Below are 24,002 nucleotides of genomic sequence, written 5' to 3'. Positions count from 1 at the left end.
GAATAGAATAGGTCAATTATTTAATCTCTCCAACTTAGCATATGATAAGCTAGATTCCTCATATGAAATGCAAAATTTCAAAGTGGAAGAAGTTTCAGTCCATTTATGAAAGAGAAACATTTTATTTATTGAGGCCTTAGGAACAGAGCATCTCCTTTACTTTTAACTTGTAGCCTTGGGAACAGGGAACATTAAATAACAGTTCATAAAAGTGCTCTTTTGGATCTTTGTCCAGAAGTGACTAAAACATCCAAAATGAACCTTTTTTTTTTTTAATGAGGTTCATATGATCAGTATTTGTTTAGTTTTCCTCATCCTTGTCATTGAGACAAGTGAGCAAATGGAGAAATGTTAGAAAGGAAAAAAGAAGTCCCAGAAATGGAAAAGTATATGTGGCTGGGACAGAAAATGAATCCACAGAGCCTTCTCGTGAGCAAGTGTTTGGACCAGGAAAGTCTACCTCCCAGCTGTACCCTTGATGGCTTTTCCCGCAAAGGAAGATCAGTGTGGCTTGAAGGATAACTATGGTTCCCTTGACTTGGATTTTACTTTGTATTTACTTTTTCTGCCTGGTTTGCCCCCTACTTACCTGCTCCCAACACTAGGTGGAAGGGCTTGCTGCAGTTCTCTAAAACCATTGGGAATAGAGCAGGGAACTGGAAGTAGCTACCTGAGGAAAGATTTCATGATCAATTTTTTTAAACGACTTTATTTATTTATTTGACAGAGAGCAAGCATAAGCAGGTGGAGTGGCAGGCAAGGAAGAGGGAGAAGCAGGCTACCCACTGAACAGGACCCTGGGATCATGATCTGAGCTAAAGGCAGACGCTTAACCAACTGAGCCACCCAGGCGCCCCTTGTGATCAAATATTTTTAAGAGCAATATTATGAACCTCAAGAAATTATGTTTTCCCCACAATTTAATGTGCTGATTCTAAAAATGGGAGACTGTTAAAAACTAATTATTCTGTGGACATAAATTCAACCTTGCATTGGCTGCATTTGGAAAAATAATCCAGTCTTCTTACAGTGTAGTGGCATGAGAGAGCAGTCTGTGTTCTAGCTCTGGCTCTGCCCTTTGTTTACTGTGTACATCTCTCTCTCCAGCTGGATAGTGAAGGCTTTTGGATTTGAAGATCCCTCAAAATACTGTCAACTCCAGCACACTGCTGGGTTCTTTGGGTCTCTGAGGTTATGGTAGATCCTCATCTTGGTAACACTGCAATTTTTTTTTAACACTGCAATTTTTATCAATTCTAGAGTAAGATGAGCAGAGTGAGGAAGCTGTTATATGGAGACAGCATGGGTATAGTATTGACAGAAGGTCAAAAGAGGCTCCATACATTATTATGAAGCCTCAGTAACTTCCTTTGCCACCAGATGGCAACCAGGCATTTGTAAGACTTAAGAATTGGCTTTAGCCAAGACTAAACAAATGTCTTAAGAAATGAAGAAATTATAAGTTAATGGTGTAACTGATTATGTATATGTCTTAAACCCTGTCAAACTAATCAGCAATAGTTTAAACATTAAAAAGGTAGAGCTACTTATAGCTTACACATTACAGTTACCTAAGGTATAGTTTATACTTACTTATAGTTATCTAAGGTTAGGAATGTTTTATCAAAGAGGGGGATATGAGCAGAGTTTGAAATCATGATGAGTATAAAGTAAGCAACAGAGAATTGATGAATTCATCAAATACTGGTATACTTGAATGAAGGACCATTCTTTAAAACCTTAAAATTAATAAACATAAAAGTAGAAGTGTAAAAAATGGTATTCATTAATACTGGAGGTACTGCTGTGTGGAAATATAAATGCTTTTAGTTCAATAAATTAAGGTAAACCTATCCATGAAAGGTCTATCAATGAACATTAAGAGAAAATCAGAAGTGCTTGAGGAACATTTCTGAACTCTGGATGTGACATCGAGGAAGACAATTGTGACCTCCTTCTACCTCGGGTTGGTAGGCTTTTTCTATAAAGGGTCCAGATATTTTAGGATTACAGTTTATATGGCCTCTGTTTACTCAACTCTACCATTGTAGCATGAAGTAGCCATATACAATATGTAAATAAATGAGTTTGACTATTATAATAAAATTTTATTTGAAAAAAAAAAAAAGGCAGCAGGCAAGATTTGGTATATGTGCCATAGTTTGCCAACCCACTTGTAGATGAAAGCTAAAGTTCTAAGTATTTCTCATTTTTAGGCCTCCATCCCTGGCTTTGGTCAAACAAGGGGTTGAATTAGATGATCTCTGACATTTTTCAGTTTTGTGTCCTTTAGTATCTTTCTCTGAAGCTAAGTGATTCATCAGGCCAACTCAGAATGATATTTCTTTCACTTGTAAGGTCAAATTTCAAAAAATCCAGCTTGGACAAATTTGTCTCTAGAACAGGGTTTCTGAACCTTGGCACTATTGATATTTTGATCTCTCTTTTTTTTTAATTGCTGTTGTGGGAGAGCTGTCATGTGCACTGTAGAATGTGGAGCAGCATCTCTGGACTCCTCTACCCATTAGATGCTAGTAGCACACACCCTCCTCCTCCACGCCCAATGTCCCCTGGGAAGCAAATCACCCCCAGTTGAGAACTACTGCTCTGTAGACTTGTATGAGTAACTGGAAGAATATCAAAACTGGAAATCAGGCCATTTGACCCAGAATGGCCACCAAAATAATAAACACATTCCTTCAGGTACAAGGTCAAAAAAGTCAAACCCAAAACAGCAACCAGTTTATTAAAAAGAGAAAGACAATGAGAATCAAAAGGGCCTGGAAAGTTGGTAGTAGGTTGCTTTTTTGTGTTCTTTTTTTGAGAGGGCGGGGGGAGAGTGGTGAAATGGTGAGAGGCGGGGCAGAGAGAGAGAGAGAGAGACAATCCTTTTTTTTTTTTTTTTTTTTTTTTTTTGAGAGAGAGAATTCTAAGCAATCTCCACACACAGTGTAGGATCCAATTGGGGGCTTGATTTTATGAACCTGAAATCATGACCTGAGCCAATATCCAGAGCTGGACGCTTAACTGACTGTGCCACCCAGGTGCCCTAGTAGATTGCTTTTTAATATTGATTTAATATTGATTTAATATTCATTTTATGGAAAATGTTCCTAAAACCACTGAACCAAAATAGGTGGCTATCTTTTACAGGTAGGTAAAAAGTCAAACAAAGAAACATGGATGAAGAGAGGTGTAGAAAAGATCATTAGTACCAAAAATGTTTGCTTTTCACTCATAATGCTGATGATCAATCTCTAACAGAAAGAATTCACACTGGATAAATTCATTAGCCCTTATCTATGAAGTATGGGTTTTTTGTTTTGTTTTGCTTTAAGTGGGTAAATCAAGTATGGTTTATTTCTACAGTAGAATATTCTTTAGTGGAGAAAATGAATGCAGTATAACTTCACACAGCTACATAGATGGATCTTTGAAGGTAGATTTTAAAATGTCAGTAAAGCTGGTCCTTTAAAAGTCCAGATCACATAGCTGGCTTGTAATTTAGCTACAATTAAAAGCTAAAGTCATCTTTATTCAATTTAAAGAGCACTAGATTTCCATCTACTGTTTATTTATGCCCGTATTATTTCTTCTAAGAATTCATTCTCTTAAACCTGATGACTCCTAAAATTCTAAAAAAAAAATTCTCTTCCAATTTTAAGGGATATTAATCATAGCTGACAAGCCCTGAATATCCAAATCACTTTAAACAAGATATTTTTTGTTTTTTCTCTTTTTTTACTTCTTGTTTTCCTTGCAGTGACAACACAGTGTGGTATTTTCTGAACAATGATATAAGAACTCTAGAAATACTAATTCTGGTCTCAGACTCTGCTTTTGACTTGTTCTATGACCTTGGGCAGTCTTCCCCTTGCTAAGGAAACAGCTTGTTCATCTTTAAAATGGTAGAAAGATTCTCCAAATTCCCAGGGTGGCTACATAAGAATCATCTTTTTAAATTTTATTTTAGTTCCAGTATAGTGTTATATTAGTTTCGGGAATGCAATATAGCAATTCAATAATCACATGAGAATTATCTCTGAAGCCTTGTTTAATATTTAGATTTCTGTGGTTCGTTCCCAGATTCTGATTTTGTAGTGTAGGGTAAGGCCTAGGAAGCCCAGGTAATTCTGGGGCATGGCCATATTTGAAAACAATTAGAGATGATCCCTAAGGACCTTTCAACTCTAAAATGCAATGGTTACATGAAATCTCTATTTCCCTAAATGCCTTCTATTATATTATCTTCTGGGAGCTCTCTTATATACTGCAAGATATAATTGAGATGAATACATTGTAGGCTACTGCACATACACACATAGGTACAGCTTTGGTTTGCTATACTGTGATCAGCTTATGGCTCAGGATGAGAATCTTGACTCCAAAAAAAAAAAAAAAAAAAAATCTTGACTCCCAATAATTGTGTTAGAAGATGGTTTCCCTTTTTTCACCAGGGTGCCATCTCAGCTTCTTTGTCTTCCTCCTTGGATTTATTTATTTATTTATTTATTTATTTTTTATTTTTTATTTATGATAGTCACAGAGAGAGAGAGAGAGAGGCAGAGACACAGGCAGAGGGAGAAGCAGGCTCCATGCACCGGGAGCCTGATGTGGGATTCGATCCTGGGTCTCCAGGATCGTTCCCTGGGCCAAAGGCAGGCGCCAAACCGCTGCGCCACCCAGGGATCCCCCCTCCTTGGATTTAAAGAAGAATTAAATAATTTGATATTCTGATTTTCGTGTACATAGAGTGGAATAAAATTAGAAATTCTACATGGTGGTTAATTTGTTTGTTTTTCTTTAATTTACAGAATGCTCTTTTCAGTTGCATTAGCAGAAATGAAAGTAAGTATATTGTCAATGGTTATGTGAGCAGTCCAAAGAGCAAAACACGGTTCACAGAGTACAATTTAGCTGTATTGCCAAGACCTGGCAGTTGCCAAGACCTGGCATTATGACATGGGCTGTTAGTAAACTACCTGAAGGCCCAGCAGGATTCTGATAGGCTCTTTCCTCTGCGGTGTTCAGGCTATTCATGAATTATGACAAGTGCTATGTCTTACCTGCAGATTTACAAAGCAGATAACTATTGTTAGATAGGAAGGTCATGCCCCACTTGAATAAATAAAATTACTTGCCAAAATTAAGCATTCCCAGGTGATAACAGCGTAGCACTTGCCAAGGACTGCCTCTCAATTCATTCAGCAGACATTTACTGACTACTAGCTCTGTGGAGACAGACACGGGATATGGGCTAGTGTCACTGATAAAAGTACTGTGGGAGTTCAGAGGAAAGAGGGATCACATGCTGCAGGGGCACTTAGAAGTGGCTTCATGGAGTTGGTAGCTGAGCTGGGCCTTGAAACATGGACAAGATACAAACAGTGGAGATTGGAGGAAGGACATCCCAGGTGAAGGGAGTAGTGAGAGCAGTTAACAGCTGAGCTGAGGAACAGAAGAATTGTTTGGATTCACTTGGCAGTTCAGTGGATCAAAGAATAAGAAACAGTAGCTGGCTATACTTTATCTTCTATCCCTCTCTAATTAGGGCTTAGTTCACAATTTCCAAGATAGTCTCACAATAATCTCTGTCCTCCCCCACTGGTGAGGAAGCCAGCCTAAAGGAGGAATCAGAAGATGAGCGTCCTTGGCTTTTTCTCACTTGTCTCATCTGTCCTTAGTATTCCCCACCCCCATGCCTCAGTTTATCCTAAAGTTAATGGTGACAAATCTAGCCATTAATTATTCTTTATGTTGAAATTGAACAGTTCAGCAATGAGCACGATAAGTAGTAATTATAAGTTAAAAACAGGTGGCACAATAAGTGTAAAACAGTTTCCTGGTGCAGGAAATAGGCCTATCCTGTATCAGTTCAGCCCTAGTTTAATTTGTGTATAATTTTATCATTGTCATTATTTCTGGAAGTTGCCTGAATTCCCTGCTCATTCCCTGCTCTGTGGAATTCACCAGAAACCTGATTCTGGTTCCTCCATAACCCCTAACAATTATCAGAGATTTTCTACCCGTTTCCTGCCATACCTCACCAGAAACTTGATTCTGGTTCCTCCATAAACTCTAATAATTATCAGAGATTTTTCGTACTGATTTCCTGCCCTTCCTGCCCTTTTGGTTCCCTTCAACCTCCCCCTAACCTCTCCTATGTGGGTCTCTTCGTCTTCTCCAGTATAAATCCCACATCTGCACCCCCAGTCACTCATCTGGCTCCCCCAAGATACCCAAAATGGTCCCCCTTGATTTCTAAAAATACACAAATCAAAAAATGTACTTCAAAGATAAGTTTTACTTTTCAGTATTAAAACAGGTCATATCAGTTGTGAGGTAAAGACCGTTTCAAATTGAATAGAACTTTCAAGATTTTTTTCAAGATATACAGTTATATAACTATCTAATTTTTGAAATGAGCCTAGGATCTCTTAGTTTTTACTGGTCCTATTTTATAAATGTGAGGCATTCGGGGTCTGGTTTTATTTTGGTTTTGTCTTGCTTTGTTTATAAATCTCCACAAATCTAACATGGAAAGAAACTGTTTCAGTGGTTCTCAGCATGAGCAGTATTGGCATTTTGGGAAACTGTTTTGGTTGTGTGAGACTTCCCTGTACATTACAGAACAGTTAACAACCCTGACCCCATGCCCTAAATGCCAGCAATAGTCCCCAATCATCATGAAAACCAGAAACATTTCCACATGCCTCCAGAATCTTTCAGAAGGATGGTACAGCTCTTGTTGAGAACCACTGCACTATATAGACTGTAAGTTGACAAATAATGACTTTCTTAAACCAGTGAACACCTGAATGTCCTCATGACTATGCCTATCTTCTGTGCCATGGTTTTATTTCTCAAATTCAAAAAGGTACATTTTGTTCTATTAATATTATGATGTTTTATTGTTAGCAAATGGCTGTTTCCATTTCAACATCATCTCCTTTTTTTCCCCATAGTGGGCTCAGTTTGTTGCAGTTATGCAGGCCATCACACAAACTGCCGAGAATACTGTCAAGCCATCTTTCGAACAGACTCTTCTCCTGGTCCATCTCAGATCAAAGCAGTGGAAAATTATTGTGCCTCTATTAGTCCCCAATTAATACACTGTGTGAACAATTATACCCAATCTTATCCAATGAGGAATCCAACAGATAGTAAGTAAAATGGACATATTCCTCTCATTTCAATCTTTGATAAAACAATTTGTTAAAGGGAAGTAAATTCTTGGGGCACTTGGATGTGTCAGTAAGTTAAGTGTCTGACTCTTGATCTCAGCTCAGTTCTTCATCTTGGGGTCGTGAGTTCAAGCACTGCACTGGGCTCCATGCTGTGGCGCCTGTTTAAAAAAAAAAAAAGGAAGTAAATCCTTGTAGATATCTGCAGTCTCAGTCATTTGGGAAACACCAGACTTCCTTTGGTATTTAGATTTGGCAGATTGGGTATTATTACAGCTGATAGCTGCCAAGAAAGGTAGAGCTGTCAAGGGTATGAGGAAGCAGGCACTCTGTTTTGGGGATGGGAGAATTCATTGGAATGGATATTTTGAAAGGAACTTGGGTTATGACCATGAGAATTTCAAACATTTCTTTTTTTTTTTTTTTTTTTATTTATTTATGATAGTCACAGAGAGAGAGAGAGAGGGGCAGAGACACAGGCGGAGGGAGAAGCAGGCTCCATGCACCGGGAGCCTGATGTGGGATTCGATCCCGGGTCTCCAGGATCGCGCCCTGGGCCAAAGGCAGGCGCCAAACCGCTGCGCCACCCAGGGATCCCGAGAATTTCAAATGATCTACCTTTTAATCTGGCAATTTCATTTCTCAGAATTTGTCCTTCAAGAAAACTTACAAATTTACAAAAATATGTATACGCCTGTAAAGAATGTTTGCTACAACACTGATGGCAATAGAAAAAAATTAGAAATACTCATCAATAGGGTATTGACTAAAATTAATGAAGTAAATTATATATCTGTATAATAACAATACTATATAACCAACATAAAGAAAAAAGTATGTTTATCTAGAAAGAAGTCCAAGATATAGTAAACCAAAAAGTCAAGTTGCAGAACTAACTGTAGAGTATGATACATTTTTAGTTATATACCTATTCCACATTATATGTTTTTGTAATGTTTGAATTTTTATAATGAATAATTATTACTTTTATAATAAAAGCATCATAAAAATGAGAAGAGATCCTGATACTTTTGAAAATCAGGGCCTCCTAATGAACCTGCACCTTGTATGGTCTTCAGAGTCTCAGCTTCATACATCCTCTAATCCATTTTCTTCATTTAGAGGTGAACACACTTTAAACAATTGACTAATTAAACCAAACTGACAAAACACGTACAAGATGTATAAGCCGATGCCATTGTTTTGATTCACAGTGAGATACTGTGAGACTTGTTTTTGTAAACCCAGAAGCAATGATATGTGCCCTCTTGTCCAGCATCTAAAAGAGAACTCTGATGCTTATAGCATTCTGTGGTGTGGCTGTATGATGAAAATTAGACGATGACATCTGCCACAAACAACCTTCATTCATTTTATTTTTTTTAAAGATTTATTTATTTGAGAGAGTATGTGCATGAGGGCAGGTGCAGCAGAGGAAAAGGAAGAGAAAGAACCTTAAGCAGATTTCCCCACTGAGCACGGAGCCTATGTGGGCTCCATCTCAGACCCTGAGATCATGACCTGAACCAAAACCAAGAGTCAGATACTTAACTGACAGCACCACCCAGGTGCCTCAACCTTCATTCTTTTTCTTTTTTTTCCTTCATTCACCTTAAAGGCAGGAGCAGAAGCAACTTGACATCTTGTCAGAGTTTGCTATTATATTATTTAAATTACAACTTAAATTAACTTGCACAGGTATACAAAAGCTTTATACCCCAGAATGTGATGAAATATGGTTTTTGTGGTCTTTGCTATTGAAATTAGTCATCTCTTTCATTCAGTCAGGAACACAATCCCTTTTATTATTATTTTTTTAAGATTTTATTTATTTTTTCATGAGAGACACACAGAGAGAGGCACAGACACAGGCAGAGGGAGAAGCAGGCTCCATGCAGGGAGCCTAACGTGGGACTCAATCCCGAGTCTCCAGGATCAGGCCCTGGCTGAAAGTGGCGCCAAACCGCTGAGCCCCATTGGGGCTGCCCAATATAATCCCTTTTAGGGAGTTATTTCTAACACGAAATAATTCCAGTTTGGTCTGTAATACCTTTTCCAGAACATAAGATACTTCGCATGTAAGGACTTCTTAGGTGTAGGATTTTTCATTTCTGTGGGATTGGTGCTAAAGATCCCATGTTTGGAGACAGTGGTAAATTCTGGTAATAGATACCTAGTCCATCTTAGTCCTTCACTTATTTGTTACACTACAAAGTAATGGAGCGAGAATTTGTAGGCCCTGTGTACTGCAGATACTGACATATGACTGAGTAGTAGTGTTACGAGTACACCATCATGTTCTTCTGAGCAGTGCATGACATAAAATCAGCTAATTAAGTCATATATATTCTGAAAATGTAGGTTTATATTGCTGTGACAGAGCTGAAGACCATGCTTGCCAAAATGCCTGCAAGAGAATTCTGATGTCTAAGAAAACAGAAATGGAAATTGTTGATGGCCTCATCGAGGGTTGTAAGACTCAGCCTTTACCTCAGGATCCTCTTTGGCAGTGTTTTCTTGAAAGCTCACAGTCTGTTCATCCTGGAGTCACCCTACACCCACCTCCCTCTACAGGCCTTGATGGGGCTAAATTGCATTGTTGTTCTAAAGCAAACACTTCAACATGTAGGTCAGTATCTCATTTTCCTTTATTAAAACCAGTAGAAAATAACATTTTAATTAGTGATTTTAAGTCTAGCAAATGTGTGCCATATTTTTGCATTGTTTAGACTTAAGCGTTTAGAAGATATAAAATCTTTCATCCAGCAAATACTTAATGAGCATCATGTGTATATAAAACATTGTTTTTAAACATTGCTAAAAGAACTCAGTTTTGGGGTATAGAAGATTAACATTGGCAGGGCAATAAATATTTAAAGATGATGCAATGTGGATTCTACCCCCAAGGTCATCATTTAAATAAGCTTACAATTTAGAAGATGTTTGGATGTGACATCTAAGGGATATTCTGTTTGTTAAATTATGAAACTTTGAACAGTAACTAACCTTTGCATATATTGGTGAATGATCTGGATTGGCACTTATACTCAAAGTTAGAACGCAGTTATATTGGCATTCATTTGGATGATTCATGTAGGGATAAAATAATACAAATAGAAGATGGAAGAAACAATCTAGAGACAAGAATAAATGGAGATAACTAAGGTCGTGGTAGAACACAGGTAACAGAAGTTTGCCTTATTAAGGATATTTTAGGTGAAAATGGACCACATATTACCAGAATATCCTGAAATGAGTATCACTAGGAATGAAACAGTTTTTCCTGTGGTTTCTAAACTGAATGGACCTTGAGCAAAAATTGTGCCTAGAATAGCTCATCAAACTTTAACAAGGATATTTAAAAAAAAAAAAAAAAAAAACTAGATAATATCCAAAGAAAATTAACAGAAGAGCTTAAGAGAAGTTAAATTGGTCCTGTGATTAAGGACATTGGATTACTGATAGGAATCAATAAATGTATTTATTTATGGGGGAATGCTGAGTAATTCTTTCAATGTCCTTTTTTTTTTTTTTTTTTTTTTTTTTTAAATTTTATGATAGTCACAGAGAGAGAGAGAGAGGCAGAGACACAGGCAGAGGGAGAAGCAGGCTCCATCCACCGGGAGCCCGATGTGGGATTCGATCCCGGGTCTCCAGGATCGCGCCCTGGGCCAAAGGCAGGCGCCAAATCGCTGCGCCACCCAGGGATCCCTCTTTCAATGTCCTTAAAAGTGTCTATGCTCTAGTCACTGGAGACTAGAATTGCTATGTCATCCTAGAAGAATCTCACTAAGAAACATGTGTCCCACCTTACCTTGATATAATGTTTTATGATTTGCTTCCATCTTATTTCCTCTTATATGAAACCTTATAAAATGATTGTTATCATCTTATGGTTGATATCAGTTTGTCTAATTCCAGCTTATATATAGAAAACTAACTTTGCAATGTTATTAAAAGTCTGTCCAAAGTTATAGAGAAAGTTAAGAACTAGAGAAAGGACTGGTTTCCAGTTCAAAGTACCTAATTTAACTCGATCACAGCTTCCTCATCTCTATAATGTGTAAGCTCCATTGAGAGCAGAGACCTTGTCTCTCTTATTTCCCATTGGATATCCAGTGCCTTGAACAGGGTCTAACACAAAATAGGCATTCAGTAAACATCAGTAGAGTAAATGAATACACTTAAAAAAGTAAAGACATCTTCCTCATAGGGTTAATTATGAAAGTCAAATAAAATGTGGCAAGAGTGGAGAATTTTTCTTGTGATTTTACATGTTTTGGTAGTATCATATTTTATATTACATGTATTATGTTTCTTACATTTTTATTACATTTATCAATTTTTAAAATTAAACTAATGTGTAGGCACTTTGGAAATAGTACTGATATTATTTTAGTTATTTACAAGTTGTTTTGTAATCATCAAGTACTGCAAATAAGATAGTTATATATTAACTACAATAGTATATAAAAGCTATGGAATTCATAAGCCTTTACATGTAGATATCTTGGCCTATCTTAAGGAATATAAGTGGCTTCGGGATAATTTTTCAGGGAGAAATTGGTGAACCCTGAGTCTGTAAAGCTTCTTTTTTTTTTTTTTTAATTTTTATTTATTTATGATAGTCACAGAGAGAGAGAGAGAGAGGCAGAGACACAGGCGGAGGGAGAAGCAGGCTCCATGCACCGGGAGCCCGATGTGGGATTCGATCCCGGGTCTCCAGGATCGCGCCCTGGGCCAAAGGCAGGCGCCAAACCGCTGCGCCACCCAGGGATCCCTCTGTAAAGCTTCTTAAATCTGAGGACCATGTCACAGTTTTATGTCCTGTGATTGAAACATAAATATAAGGGAATCTATCTTTGTGGAGGCAAAACGTATGCCTTACCTTACTTTACGTAAAGGCAAAAGAGAGATCAGAAATTAGAAGATATAATTGTGCCAAGAATAAGGATGTACAAATACCGTAACTAAATATTACAGTTAGCACTGAGCTATGTAGCAACCATAGCAAAAAGGAAAGAGAAGGATAACAAAAGAGACTAACATTTTCATGGAAAAGTTCAGTTTATGGGTCTAAATTATGGGAGATAAATTTTAGTCTTTTGGCTTTTGTACTTTTTTCTTATTTATATTCTTATTTATATTAATTCTTTCTTATTTATATTCTATGAAATAGTTCATAGAATTTGAGTTTTATGCAAATCAAATATTCATTTGGCTCATCTGTGTTTCTGCATTTGTGCCTTTGTTTCAGAGAACTGTGCACTAAACTTTATAGCATGAGCTGGGGCAACACACAGAGCTGGCAAGAGTTTGATCGTTTTTGTGAATATAATCCAGTGGAAGTGTCCATGTTGACCTGTTTAGCAGACGTTCGGGAACCTTGCCAGTTGGGCTGTAGAAATCTTACTTACTGTACTAATTTTAACAACAGGTAAGAGCAAACTGTTGTACACGGAATGGAAGTGTTTATCATTATCTTGTTTTTAAGTAAGTGAAAAGACCACTTTACTCTGATTTTTACTCTGGTGCTAAGTTAAAAGGAAGTAGTATTTTTTTATTATTTCATCTTTAAATGCTATAACCCATCCAGTAAATCACCTCTGGGAAAGGAAGCACTGTAACAAAATCCTTTCTAGACTAAAGATTTTAAAGCATCTATAATTCAAAGAATCCTTTCTGTCTTCAATCTACCATTCTCCCCCTCTTCCTTATATTACACAACCAGTGGAAACAATCCACTGCAGAATAAATCACCGTGAACAATTTGGTCATCCAAATGCCCTCTTTTCAACAGTTTATGTAGAAATTTACTTCAACCTGTCTGAAGGTCCCACTCAGTGACTTCCCTACTTCATACAAAAAAATATTTTCTTACCTATTTGTATTTTATTGAAGTATCAAGTATGGTCAGAAAAACAAGGGCCCAAAACTGAATGGGTGAACAAACATCCAGAAGCATAGAGAACATGATATCAGAGAAGCCAGAGAGAGAGTTCCTAAATAAGAAGGGGCTGGTTTTGTGAGCTACAGCCTGGAGATCAAGAGGGTGAAGAGGAAAAGGATAATTCAGTTGGGCCAGAAGGAAGTTCAAATGAACATAAATCCTATTCTTTTAAAAGTATTCAGAATAGGGGCACCTGGGTGGCTTAGTTGGTTAAACATCTGCCTTCGGCTCGGGTTGTGATCCTGGTGTCCTGGGATGGAGTCCTGCATCAGGCTCCCTGCTGCTCCCTTTCCCTCTACCGTTCCCCTGCTTGTGCTCGCTCTCTCTCTCTCTCTTTCAAATAAATAAGTAAAATCTTAAAAAATAAAAACATTAAAAAAAATAAAATAAAAACATTCAGAATATTTTTAATAAGGTATTCAGAATATTATTTCAAGTAAGAAAATTGAGATATCTTTACAGCTGATGATTGAGTGTTAGCCAATAAGGACCTGGCTTAGAGATTGAATAAATTTGAAATCTGAAATGTTTGAAGTTAAACTTGGGCATGTAGTCTGGCTTCTGGGGATGGTGGAGTAGTTTGTATCAAACTAATACTTCTGCAAGTACCAATTATGAACTCTGTACAAAATATTTGGTAAGTATTGTTTTAAAGACATTAGAGGGTGACCAAAAGCAGGAAGGGCTGTATCTCATAATACAGAGAACCACACTGCATGAAAGCACATTTATCCAGTTTTTCCTTCATGGGCACTCTCAGCCCCCTTGCATGGTATAAAGAATTCAAGTAAAAAGCATTAGTCTTGGCCTGAGGAGTTAGAGACCAGAGTTTAGGGCTGCCAGAGTAGCTAGATGCAGGAGTAGGAAACCCCAGAAAAGTGGGAACCATGAAAGGAGATGTCCTCAAATCTGCAAACTCCCCATAAATCCTTAAATTTAATAAAGTGACAATATACAAGGTTAACATACAAAAGCCAATTGTATTTCTGTATGTTAGCAACAAACAATTGGAAAATGAAATTTATTTAAAAAATACAAATTTATACGATTGCATCAAAAAACATGAAATAGAATAAATTTAACAAAAGAGGTATAAGAACTATATATTGAGAACCAGAAAACTTTATAGAAAGAAATTAAAGACAGTGAATAAACAAAGAGAGGTACCATGTTCATGAATTAGAAGACTCAATATTTTTAAGGTGTTAATTTTTCTGAAACTGATCTCTAGATTTTTTTTTTTTTTTAGATTTTATTTATTTATTCATGACAGACACAGAGAGAGAGAGAGAGAGAGAGAGAGGCAGAGGGAGAAGCTGCTCCCTGCATGGAGCCTGACTTAGGACTCAATCCCGGGTCTCCAGGCTCACATCCCAGGCTGAAGGCGGCGTAAACCACTGGGCCACCAGGGCTGCCCTGATCTCTAGATTCTGATCCCAATCAGAATCCCAACAGGCTTTTTATTTTCTTTTTTTAAAGATTGATTTATTTATTCATGAGAGAGACAGAGACATAGGCAGAGGGAAAAGCAGGCTCCATGCAGGGAGCCCAATGTGGGACTCGATTCTGGGTCTCCAGGATCAGGCCCCGGACTGAAGGCAGTGCCAAACCGCTGAGCCATCAGGGCTGCCCTGCAACAGGCTTTTTAAAATAGAAATTGGCAGACTAATTCTGAAATTCAACTGAAAATATAAAGGACCTAGGATAGCTGAAAGAATTTTTTTAAAAATAACAAATTTGGAGAACTTACAGTACCTGATTTTGACCCTAATTATAAAGCAACACAAAGTGAAGCAATATAAATTGGCTTAAGCTTGGGCAAATAGATCAGTAGGACAAAACAGAGACGCAAGAACAGACCCAAACCAGTAAATTGATTTTCAACAAAGGGAGCAAGTCAATTCAATGCAAAAAAAAAAAAAAAAAAAAGAAACATCTTTTCAACAAATGTTGCTAGAACAGTTGACTGTATGAAAAAAAAAAACCTCAACCTCAATCTCACACCATATACAAAAATTAATTTAAGGAGTACCTAAGCAGTGCAGTCAGTTAAGTGTCTAACTCTTGGTTTTGGCTCATGTTATGATCTCAGGGTCATGAGATTGAGCCCTGTGTCAGGCTTCGTGTTCAGCATGGAGTCTGCTTGAGATTCTCTCTCCTCCCTCTACCCCTCCTGCTCATTCTTTCTTTCTCTCTCTCTCTCTCTTTCAACAAACACATAAATAAAATTAACTAAAGATGGATCCTAGAACAAAACAAAAGCTGAAAATGTAAAGCTTCTAGAAGAAAACATAGCAGAATATCTTGAAAACCTTGGTGTAAACAAAGATTTTGTAGACAAGAGACAAAATGTACTAATTATAAAAGGAAAAAATTAATGAGTTAGGGTTCAACAATAAATACTTGTTCACCAAAAGACACCATTTAAGATTTGAAAAGGTAGGCCACAGTTTGAGAAAATATTCAGTGTATCACATTTGCACACTTACAGTCACACAAATTTGACAAAGGACTTGAAACCAAAATATATAAATAACTCCTACAATCCTATAATAAAAAGTAAACCCAATAAAAAAAAAGGACAAAAAAATCTCAAGGGTCTTTCACCAAAGAAGACATCAAAATAGACATTTAAGTATATGCAAAAGTTCTTTGTCATTATTTATGCAATATGTAATTAAAACTTCAGTGAGATGCCTCTTCACACCCATTAGAATAGCTAAAATTAAAAGACTGAGAAACATGTGAAGCAAGTGGAGCTCTCATACTTCACTGATGAGGATATGAGATGGTTTAAGCACTTTGGAGAATTTTCTTGCAGTGTCTTAAAAAGTCAAGTCCATGACCTAGCAATCCCATTCTGAAGCATTTATTCAAGAGACATGAAAACCTAAGTCCCCCTAAAAAAGAAAAAAAGACTTATACAGCAGCCTTATTCATAAGAACCCAGAATTTGGAGAAAAATAAGTCAATCATGGATCAAGAAGAGAATGAAAGAGCATATTGTGGTGTATCCAAACAACAGAATAGTACACAGCAAGGAAAAAGGAAAAATCCAAACTACTGATAAACCCCATACGTGGATGAGTCTTATGTTGAATGGAAGAAGCCAAACACAAAATATAATCTTTATAATTCCATATATATGAGTTCTAAGAATAGGCAAAGTAATCTATGATATAAAGATCATAAAGTCATTGCCTTTGGAAGGAGGAACTGGCTGTAGGGGGTCATAGGGGACTCTATGGGGTGATAGAAATGTGCCGTATTTTGTTTGGGGTTTTGATTACATGGGATGAATACAATTTTCAAAACTTACTGAACTCTTAAGATCTGTACATTAATTCTTTGTAAATTATATCCCAATAAAATATTTTAGCTAAATAAAATAAATTTTTAAATTTTAAAAATTTTGTTTATCAAAAGATACCATTAAGAAAATGAAAAGGTGAGGGGTTACCTGAGTGGTGGTTTCACCTTAGGTCATGATCTCAGGGTTGTGGGATCAAGGCCGATTTTGGGCTCTGTGCTCAGTGCAAAGTCTGCTTGAGATGCTCTCTGTCCCTCTGCCCCTCCTGCTCATGCTCTCTCTCTGTCTCTCTAAAATAAATACATCTTTAAAAAAATGAAAAGGCAAACCACAAACTGGAAGAAAATATTTGTTATACATATATCTGACACAGGACTTATATCCAGAATATATAAAGAACTCTTTTATAATCAATAGTAAAAAGACAACTTTTTCTAAAGGGGGTGAATAGCTAGAAAGACACTTCACAAAAGAAGATACCCAGATAGCCAATAAGTGCATGAAAAGGTGTTTGATGTGATTGGTCATCAGCAAAATGCAAATTAAAACCAGTAGAGTACCACTGCATGCCAGCAGAGTGGCTACAACTAAAGAGACTGACAACAGTTCCAAGTGCCTGGAACTTTCATACATTGCTGCTAAGAGTGTAAAATGGTGTAACCACTTTGGAAAATAGTTTGGCAGTTCCTTAGAAAATTATGCCCCAACAATACCATTGTGGCCATTAAGAGACACATGAAAACTGGACACAGACTTTGTCTATAACCAGGTGAATGAAAAAAAGAGTGTTTCTTAAAGTGTGGTGCATGGTCTCCCAAACACCATGAGATCAAAACTATTTTTTTATAATAATACTAAGATGTCATTTGTTCAAACTCTAAATTCGAGTATAGTTCACACACAATGTTACATTAGTTTCAAGTGTACAACTTGGTAATTTGACAAGTTTAATACACCATGCCATGTTCACCACAAGTATAGCTCCCATCTGTCCTGTTTGTATATTTCATTTTTATATTATATCTGTTTCTAAAAGTTGGATCATTTACTTTGTGATATGAAAAAATGGTACAATCTAAAGATGATAGCCCCACACAGAGCATTTTGAAAGTTCAACTGCATCACAAAATCTTTGTTAAAAAGGAAAGATGTAGTCACAATCTTAATGTGTCTACGTTGAATCTCCATACATTCAAAGCTGATATTCTTTGATGCGTTGTATATACTTAAGAAAATCAGATTTTCCTGCTGCATCAGTATGTTAGGATTTTACCTATTCTCTCTAGAAAATAATGGCCTCTTGATTCTTTCTGCCCTTTTTTCTTTTCAGGCCAACAGAACTTTTCAGGAGTTGTAATGCTCAGTCAGATCAAGGAGCCATGAATGACATGAAGCTGTGGGAGAAAGGAAGCATAAAGATGCCATTTATCAACATACCTGTTCTTGACATTAAGAAGTGTCAGCCAGAAATGTGGAAGGCAATAGCTTGTTCACTGCAGATTAAACCTTGTCATAGTAAATCCCGGGGAAGTATTATTTGCAAGTAAGTTTCTTTCCTCGTAATGACTCTCCAGTCTTGGTTCAGACCATGATTTGAACTGTAGCCTATTTTTAGAGTTTTCTCTCCCACCACTTCCCTTTGCCTATACTTCCCACATGTTAAATTTCCTCCTCTGCTTAAACTACTCTTCCATCTTCACTTACCCACTGCCCATCTTTCTTAGCCTCTCTCAGATGCAAGTCATTCCTATGGAATCTTCCCAGATCTCTCCAGCTAATAGTAATTTATCCTTCCTACAAACGTCTATAGGCCTTTATTTGAACTACTCTCATGGAATTTAGTTCCAGAAACATTTATTGAGTACCTTCAATGTGCAATTCTGTTTTTATATTTAATATGTGTACTTTTATTCTGTTAGAGTTTTTTCTCCTTGAGGAATTTATTCTTCCTTGTGACTCCTTTTTCTTGTCTCTTCTTTTCTCTTTTTCTCTTCAGGGATTAGCATAATCCTGATACACAGTAGGTGTTCCATACATGTTTGATGAGTAAAGGAATTACTGAATATAGTCATTAGGGCCTGTTTCTAGGGAACATTTTGTGAATTGTTTGCTTAGGAGATCTAGGATAAAGATAAAAAAGCTGCTGTGCTGGGTAAAACCAGAAGCATTAACCATGTAGTAATTTATGCCACCTGATCTTCAAGCATCTATTTTTCTAAAAACCAAGTTACTATCCAGCCCCTAAGTTGTTGGTGTGTGTCTTGTTGTTATGGGGCACTTGATGACTGATGGCATATTATTTCAACCTTAAACAGTGTCCACATCTATTCTGTGGCATGACTTGGGGAAGACCTGAGTAAGGAGAAAGATGAAGGGTAACTTTAGTGACAAGCAAGAGGCAACCAGTGGGAAATCTATGGATTCTTAGCATGAAAACTTAAAGAATCAAATCCCTTTTGAAGACTGAGAAAATTTTAAGTAGTGTACTTTCCAGTTGTTATGGGCCAAACACCTTAATGTTGATAATTTTTAAAATATTTAAAAAGAGAAGGAGAGAGAAGGAGGAAGAACCAAGCAAGCATGAGGTCCTGAAAGAAAGGATTTTGCAAAGAGCAAATCAGACTAGTCTAGTTTAATTTTCTTTCTTTTTTTTTAAATTTTTTAAAATTATTTATTTATTCATGAGGACACAGAGAGAGAGAGGCAGAGACACAGGCAGAGGGAGAAGCAGGCTCCATGCAGGGAGCCCGATGTGGGACTCCATCCCGGGTCTCCAGCATCACACCCCAGGCTGCAGGCAGTGCTAAACTGCTGTGCCACCCGGGCTGCCCTAATTTTCTTTCAAAAACAGGGACAAGCCACATTGATCGTAGTAACAGTATGAGTATAAAATTTGAGCGAGGCCTTTGATCTCAGATAAGAGGAAAGGATGCTTTGATATTACAATATGTTACTTACTACTATGCAACCTGAAGTCTTCTCTGACTTCTGATTTCTTTTGACTTCTGATGTCTAACCTACCAATTGTAAATCATTGTTATGAAAACTCACCTTCTAGAAGGCTTCAGAAACAGAATTGATGTTGACAAGACAACATGAGATGATTTGTGTGTATTTTTCTTTTTAAGATCAGATTGTGTGGAGATTCTTAAGAAATGTGGGGACCAGAATAAATTCCCTGAAGACCACACAGCTGAAAGTATTTGTGAGCTTCTGTCACCTACAGATGACCTAGAGAATTGTATACCTTTGGATACATACCTCAGTAAGTACTTTGTTTTTTTAGATTTTGAATACTTCTCCCTTCCATCTCTGCCCTTCATGTTTGCTTTGGATGAACATCTATCTGCTGAAAATGTGTGGTTTAATGATACAATCTCAATTGCAGACTCTTATTTGTTTGGCCCTTTTGGCCTTGGAAAGAATTATCATCTTAAAATACATAAGCACAAGTGATTATCTTATTCTGAGGAACTGATGTACTATTGTCAATCAAGAATTCTGAGCAATGAATCTGGGGTAATCATCTTAGATAACAGCTCCATATCATTGTCATGATTTGACCAGGAAGTGGAATTTACCCCTAGGGAATCTTTAGCTTTTTGTCTTCAGAATATTAGTGGACCTGAGCCAAGCTTGGTTTAGACCAACCCACCAACGAGGGAGTAAGGAATGACGGTCTGGGTTAGTACTTGAAAATGCAACTTTTGTCTCTGCCAAAATAATTCTGCTAAGAGCTAGGCCAAGAGCTAGAAGAGTAAGTTGGTATCCCATTGAGGGATCCTGAAGCTGAGTGTCTTAGCAGGAGATGACCCTGTGCCTTGGAAATCTGATGGAACTCATACACACCACTGTTGTTAGGGTAACGAAAGTGTCTATGCTGCCGCCAGGGGGCGTTAGTGCTCTGAGCTGGCTGGAAAGGCGGACCAAGAATTCAGCTCCTATTTAGTTTTCCTGTGTTAGATAGGACTGAGTTCTACTGCAAATAACAGAACAACGGGTAAAAGAAAAGGAAAGCCATAAACAAATAAATAGATAGATAGATAGATAGATAGATAGATAGATAGATAGATAGATAAATAAATAAATAAGTAAATAAGTAAGTAAGTTAAGTCCAGGGCTGTTACAGTACTCCACCATCTAGAGTCCACGCTCCTTTTGCTTTCCACACTGTCCTTAGTGTTTGGCTTCCATCATCACAGTTACTTCAGGTACTTTATCATCTCAACATGGCTCCTGGAATTCTAACCACCATGTCCTAATGTAAGGGAAAACCACCCTAGCTGTAAGGGAAACTGAGAAAGATGATCTTCTTAGCTGTGAACCCATTGTGTCATACTGTTATTAGTAAGCAGGAAGAGAAGAGTAGATGCTAGATTTGCAGCTCGTGATATCAGCCACATTTTCTTAAGGCCAACATACTATGTCCCTCAACCTTTATGACCAATATAGCACCCCCCCAATAAAAAAAACATTGTACTAGAGTTTAGACCTCCGTGGCTTTGAACAGACCACTTCTTTCAACCTCAGCTTCCTTATTTATAAAAAGATTGGGCTGTATGAGATGAACTCCAAGAACCCTTATGCCTTTCCTAGCCCCAGTCTGAGTCTGGCCTAAAATAAAATGAGCAAAACTAATGTATTCACAAGCCTAGACTCTATTTGAGCAGTGAAATATATGTGTAGAAGGAAAAAAATTAAAGAAATGTTTTTGTTTGAATTTTAACACTCTTTAAATATCACATACACTTTATATGAAGTGAGACTCTTCCATGGTCATTATTTCACAAGTTGACAAATATAATCATGGTACAGGATCCATCTTACCATAGTGAATTATTATAGTTTATGGTAAAATGTGCAGAGTTATTCCTCTTAGGCATAAGCACCTATTTGGCCACCCTATCCAAAGTATACTTAACCACTTTCCATCCCTTTATACTACTTATTACTTATCATTAGGTAACTTTTTAAATTTATACACACAGAGACACACATGCATACATATACTCCTAGTCTATTTCCCAAATAAAATGTAAATTCTACAATAGAGATTTGTCTATTTTGTTCACGCCTGTACCTCCAAAGCCCAGAACCTTTCCCAGTATATCATAGGTACCCAGTAAATAAACAAGTGAATGAATGTATATATGTTTATGCTAAATTCACAAATGATCAGAGAATCTCTGTGTTTTGATAATTTACTAGAATTAGGCCTCACTTTCTACTCACAAGCTCTCCATTTTTTCTAGCCATAATTAATTCAGATAATTTACAGACCTCTGTTACCTTTTTGGGTTGGTTAATCTGATCTGTGTTTGGTTTTTCAGGGCCAAGTACTTTGGGTAATATTGTAGAAGAGGTCACTCATCCCTGTAACCCAAATCCTTGCCCTGCTAATGAGCTCTGTGAGGTAAATCGGAAGGGGTGTCCGTCTGGAGATCCCTGCCTTCCATACTCTTGTGTTCAAGGTAAGACGTAGATGGGTGTGGATGTGGGGTGAGTGTGGATTTGTGCCGCTGGTTATGTCTTTATAAGGATTATCTTTGGAGTGAGCTCACAACGAACTTTATTTTCTAAGTTATGTTTTTCTGTAATTTTGAGGTTTTCCCCATAAACATGTGTTAGTTATATAGGCAGGAAAAGACAAAGACAAATGTAATTTTCAATGATCATTTAGATTGTAAACTGATTCTCATAATGAGTTACAGGGTTCTTGACAACAAAAGAAAAGAAAACCTTGAGCCAGTTTTTTGTACATTCTCTCCCATGTTGTAATGTTTGAAAAAGTGTACTGCACATTATTCATGTTTTTTCTTTTCTTTCCTTTAGTTATATGGAGAAAAGACATACTCAAGGAATGTACAGTTATCTCCATAAGCTTAATGTTTTATTGAGATGCATATGATTTTAAGACTGATTTATTTTTTGAAATGCAGGAGACCTCTTGAATAAGAAATATTTATCCCATTGGATTTTGATGTCTTTATCTCTTTGTGCATCCCTTTAGAGTACAGTGGCAACATTTTGCTTCCTTTTCCCTATTTCCCAATTGAAAATGTTTCTTTGTCATATTAAAATCACCATTTAAAAATGTCTGTGAAAATAAATAAAATCTTGGGGCACCTTTATTGCTCAGTGGTTGAACGTCTGCCTTTGGTGCAGGTCGTGATCCCAGGGTCCTGGGATTGAGTCCCGCATCGAGCTCATCTGCAAGGAGCCTGCTTCTTCCTCTGCCTATGTCTCTGCCTCTCTCACTGTGTCTTTCATGAAAAAATAAATAAAATCTTTACAAAAATAAATAAATGAATAAATAAATATACCTGTGAAGTAGGGGTACCTGGGTGGCTCAGTCAGTTAAGCATCTGCCTTTAGCTCATGTCATGATCCTGGAGTCCTGGGATCAAGTCCCACATTGGGCTCCCTGCTCAGTAGGGAGCCTGCTTCTCCCTCTCCCTATGCCCCATACTCATGCTTTCTCTCTCTCTAGTGCTCTCTCTCTTAAATAAATCAACAAAATATTTTTAAGAATTATCTGTGAAGTAAAAAGGAATAGAAGATTAAATTAAATAATTAAATAACTATGATGTCTCAAAGGATCATTTATAATATCTGTGTAATACCAGAATATATCAGCTATAGAGTCAAGATAAATCTTGTTAAAATTGGAAATGAATGGGTTTTCCTTAAGTCCAATGAAGTACTCACCTTTACTTTGAATTTACAATATGCGTGCATTCCATCACTAAAAGTTTTCTTGACCAAGCGTACTCTAAAAATATTATCAGTTTTTATAGTCCATTTTAAAAATATCTGTGATTTTTTAAATATCCTTGGTAAGCCTAAAGAAGTAAAAAACAACAAGAACAACATACCTTATAGCATTTTTGTACTGAACTATAGCTAGCTTTGGGGTATAGATCCGTAATCACCACCATCTCATGGACCATAGACTTTTCATATGAGAGGAAATGGTTTGGTCAGTGAATCAAACCAATTCTTCAACTTAGTGAAAGTTCTATTACATAATCTTTAGTACCACACAGTGCCTATAGGACTTATGTAAAATATTTTTAATGTTATAAAACAATACCATCTCTCTCAGCTTATTTTTGTTTGTACAGGTTGCAAATTGGGAGAAGCCTCTGATTTCATTGTCCGTCAAGGGACACTAATTCAGGTGCCATCATCTGCAGGGGAAGTTGGTTGTTACAAAATTTGCTCATGTGGACAAAGTGGACTCTTGGAAAACTGTGTGGAGATGCACTGTATAGATCTTCAGAAGTCGTGTATTGTCGGAGGAAAAAGAAAAAGTGAGTCTTGAACTGTATTTGCTTTTTTTCTTTTTATTTTTTTTAAGATTTATTTATTTATTCATGAGAGACACAGACTGAGAGAGGCAGAGACATAGGCAGAGGGAGAAGCAGGCTCCTCGCAGGGAGCCTGATGTGGGACTCGATCCCAGATCCTGGGATCATGACCTAAGCCAAAGGCACGCCCAACCACTGAGCCACCCAGGCGTCCCTTTTCATTTCTAATATGAGATTAGTTATCTTAA

The 24,002-nt window shown here is 37.1% G+C and overlaps 1 protein-coding gene across 4 annotated transcripts in view; it reads left to right on the top strand.

Annotated features, from left to right (window-relative positions):
- Window positions 1–24,002, top strand: part of RECK (reversion inducing cysteine rich protein with kazal motifs) — a 90,091-nt gene that overhangs the window by 30,640 nt on the left and 35,449 nt on the right. For all 4 annotated transcript variants that reach the window (XM_026013192.2, XM_026013189.2, XM_026013190.2 and 1 more), the window contains 8 exons: window positions 4,815–4,848; window positions 6,966–7,163; window positions 9,546–9,813; window positions 12,442–12,621; window positions 17,775–17,987; window positions 19,573–19,709; window positions 21,775–21,915; window positions 23,569–23,757. In XM_026013192.2, the coding sequence (XP_025868977.1) occupies window positions 4,815–4,848; window positions 6,966–7,163; window positions 9,546–9,813; window positions 12,442–12,621; window positions 17,775–17,987; window positions 19,573–19,709; window positions 21,775–21,915; window positions 23,569–23,757 (1,360 nt within the window). The remainder of the gene's footprint in view (window positions 1–4,814; window positions 4,849–6,965; window positions 7,164–9,545; window positions 9,814–12,441; window positions 12,622–17,774; window positions 17,988–19,572; window positions 19,710–21,774; window positions 21,916–23,568; window positions 23,758–24,002) is intronic.

This window comes from Vulpes vulpes, chromosome 12 (assembly GCF_048418805.1).
Source record: "Vulpes vulpes isolate BD-2025 chromosome 12, VulVul3, whole genome shotgun sequence".
NCBI lineage: Eukaryota > Metazoa > Chordata > Mammalia > Carnivora > Canidae > Vulpes > Vulpes vulpes.
The sequence above is the reverse complement of the archived record's forward strand: the minus strand, read 5'-3'. Positions and strand labels throughout refer to the sequence as shown.